The 2,500-nt window shown below is 37.8% G+C and overlaps 1 protein-coding gene across 1 annotated transcript in view; it reads right to left on the reverse strand.

Moving 5' to 3' along the window:
• loxl1 (lysyl oxidase-like 1) overlaps positions 1-2,500 on the reverse strand; it is a 36,161-nt gene that overhangs the window by 8,085 nt on the left and 25,576 nt on the right. Inside the window, exon 6 of the mRNA XM_080026871.1 lies at positions 1,604-1,719. Within this exon, the coding sequence (XP_079882997.1) occupies positions 1,604-1,719 (116 nt within the window). The remainder of the gene's footprint in view (positions 1-1,603; positions 1,720-2,500) is intronic.

Raw genomic sequence — 2,500 nt, forward strand, 5'->3', positions numbered from 1 at the left:
AGAGGCCTATTAATCTTAACCGGAGAGTGAGAATGTCATTAATTAAATCATCAAATATATCAACCACAAAGCCATTAAGACCGATAAGTAATTCAAAATACTTCGAGGCACTTCATAAAACTGCAGTTAGCCGACATACAGTGACACTCAATGGTAAAACAATTACACAAAACCTTGATTTATAGCTACGGTTTTTACTTCCAATTCTATTAAAGGTGCAGTGTGTAACTTTGGGTGTGTCAGAGAAGTGCACATTTTCTAAGGGTATATTCTCATTTCTGAATAGACAAACTTTCCTCACAAGAAAATGTGATCCCTGGAACACTGTTTTGAAGTTAGAAAGCTTCCTGAAAAGTTACTGTTTCACCGTTGTTGTTGTTTACAGCAGCAGGGCCCACAGTTTGGTTTACACACATATTCTATAGTCTTACATTTGGTTCCTCAACATAATTTAGTTTTGATTTATGATGATATGATAATCCAATACTAAGAATTAAATGTAAAAAAAATATTGTATCTTATTGACGGCTCTGCAAAAGTAAAAAAAAAAAAAAAATCCCCCTCCCATGAAACTGCATAGTGCACCTTTAAAACACAATATCTGAAAATAACTAACTTTTACTTGTACTTGTAGAAATAAGCGTCCATACAGATTTTTTTGAAAAGTGCCAATAAACGTTAGCCTGGTACCGCCCGCCTACTACTTCCGCTCAATTTTCATTTCCCTTCAGTAGTCAGTCTGGGTCTGCGGTATATTCTTAGGTTTTCCCCGGACAGATTTCTGCCGGTCCAATCAGCGAACAGAGGGAGTGGCTCAGAAGCCGGCGCATGACATGGTTGGTTGGCAGATACAGAGTGGCACTGGGCAGATCCAATAGTTTTAAGCTTCAACAGACACCCGCCTTCAAGTGAGTTAACGTTTCTCAATTGAGCGATTCCAGACCTTCTGTACAAATGAAATTAAGTACGATGGTCTGGTAGAACCAGGCTAAATAAACGTGACACTCTCCCGGTAAAAAATCTTAATAATCAATATTAATAATCAATAACAAACAATGTAATAAAAGTGTGTCAGTTCTGTCCTATACTCACTGTGATTTGACTGTTTCAGAAATTTCCTCATAGCACCTTAAACACACAATATCTGAAAATACCCACGTTTTACTTTGGTACTTGAAGAGACACGCTAAATTATTATTAATCAATGACAAACAATGTAATAAAAGTGTGTCCGTTCTGTCTGTGTGTGTGTCTGTCTCTGTCTCTGTCTCTGTCTCTGTCTCTGTCTATGTCTGTGTATGTGTCTGCGTCTGTGTCTGCGTCTGTGTCTGTGTCTGTGTCTGTCAAATCTACTCACATAATGTTAATGTGTCCAATAATGTCCACACTTATATGGTTAACATTTCAAAACACATACTATACCCAATGTGGTAAGGCAAGGCAAGGCATGGCAAGTTTATTTATATAGCACAATTCAGACACAAGGCCACTCAAAGTGCTTTACAGGGGCAAGATTAAAATACACAACACACATCAGAAAAGCGAATGAATAAAACATTTAAAAGCCAATGAATGAATGAGGGTGAATGCGTCTTATACTCACTGTGCTATCTTGCAGTTGGTTGTAGTGACAAACCGCCCTGTGTAGTGGATGTTACACCTCACCACATTGTTGGTAAAGTCGGATTCCAGCACCAAGAATTTTGGATTAACCGTGAGCTGCCGAGGCAAAGGACATAAAGGAACATTACAATTCACTTGTTTTTTTTAATGTTTATTTGACAGGGACAATACATACAACACTGCCACAAAAAAATGGGAAAATGTGATGCATATAAGACGTCTAGCTTCAGCTAATTTGCAGTCTTTGTCCCTGGGTCAGGCTTTAAAATACAATCAAAGATACTAAATACAATAAATGCAGTGATGGAGATACAGTGAATAATACAATTAATAGGTACCATGAGTCAATACACACAGCTGTAGTTATACATTTCAGATTAAAACACAATTAAATTTAGCATTAAACATTAGTAAAGTGCTCTATTAGAATAACTTGAGAGACGTTAATGTTCACATTTCTGCTGCTGCTTGAGCCACTATAATCACTGACATTCAACTTATAGCTAATGGGCCAAAATAATGCTTCGAAAGAAAAATGCATTTGAGAAAAAAAAAATAACCTGAATGCAATATTGTATATACAGCCCCGGGAAAAACATTAAGAGACCAGTCTGGATTTTCCTTGGCCTATATATAAATCTTTAAAATCAGTTTGTTTTGGTAGCATTGACCTTTCCATGCTACGTGCCCCTTTCCTGCCCTGTGCAGCATAGTCCCACTATTCCCACTGTAAAGAAAATACAAGTACTGAAGTGTGTGTGTGTGTGTGTGTGTGTGTGTGTGTGTGTGTGTGTGTGTGTGTGTGTGCGTGTGTGTTTGTGTGTGTGTGTGTGTTTGTGTGTGTGCGTGTGTGTTTGTGTGTGTGTGTTTGTGTGTG

The sequence above is a fragment of the Ammodytes marinus genome (assembly GCF_949987685.1).
Source record: "Ammodytes marinus genome assembly, chromosome: 1".
Taxonomy (NCBI): domain Eukaryota; kingdom Metazoa; phylum Chordata; class Actinopteri; order Uranoscopiformes; family Ammodytidae; genus Ammodytes; species Ammodytes marinus.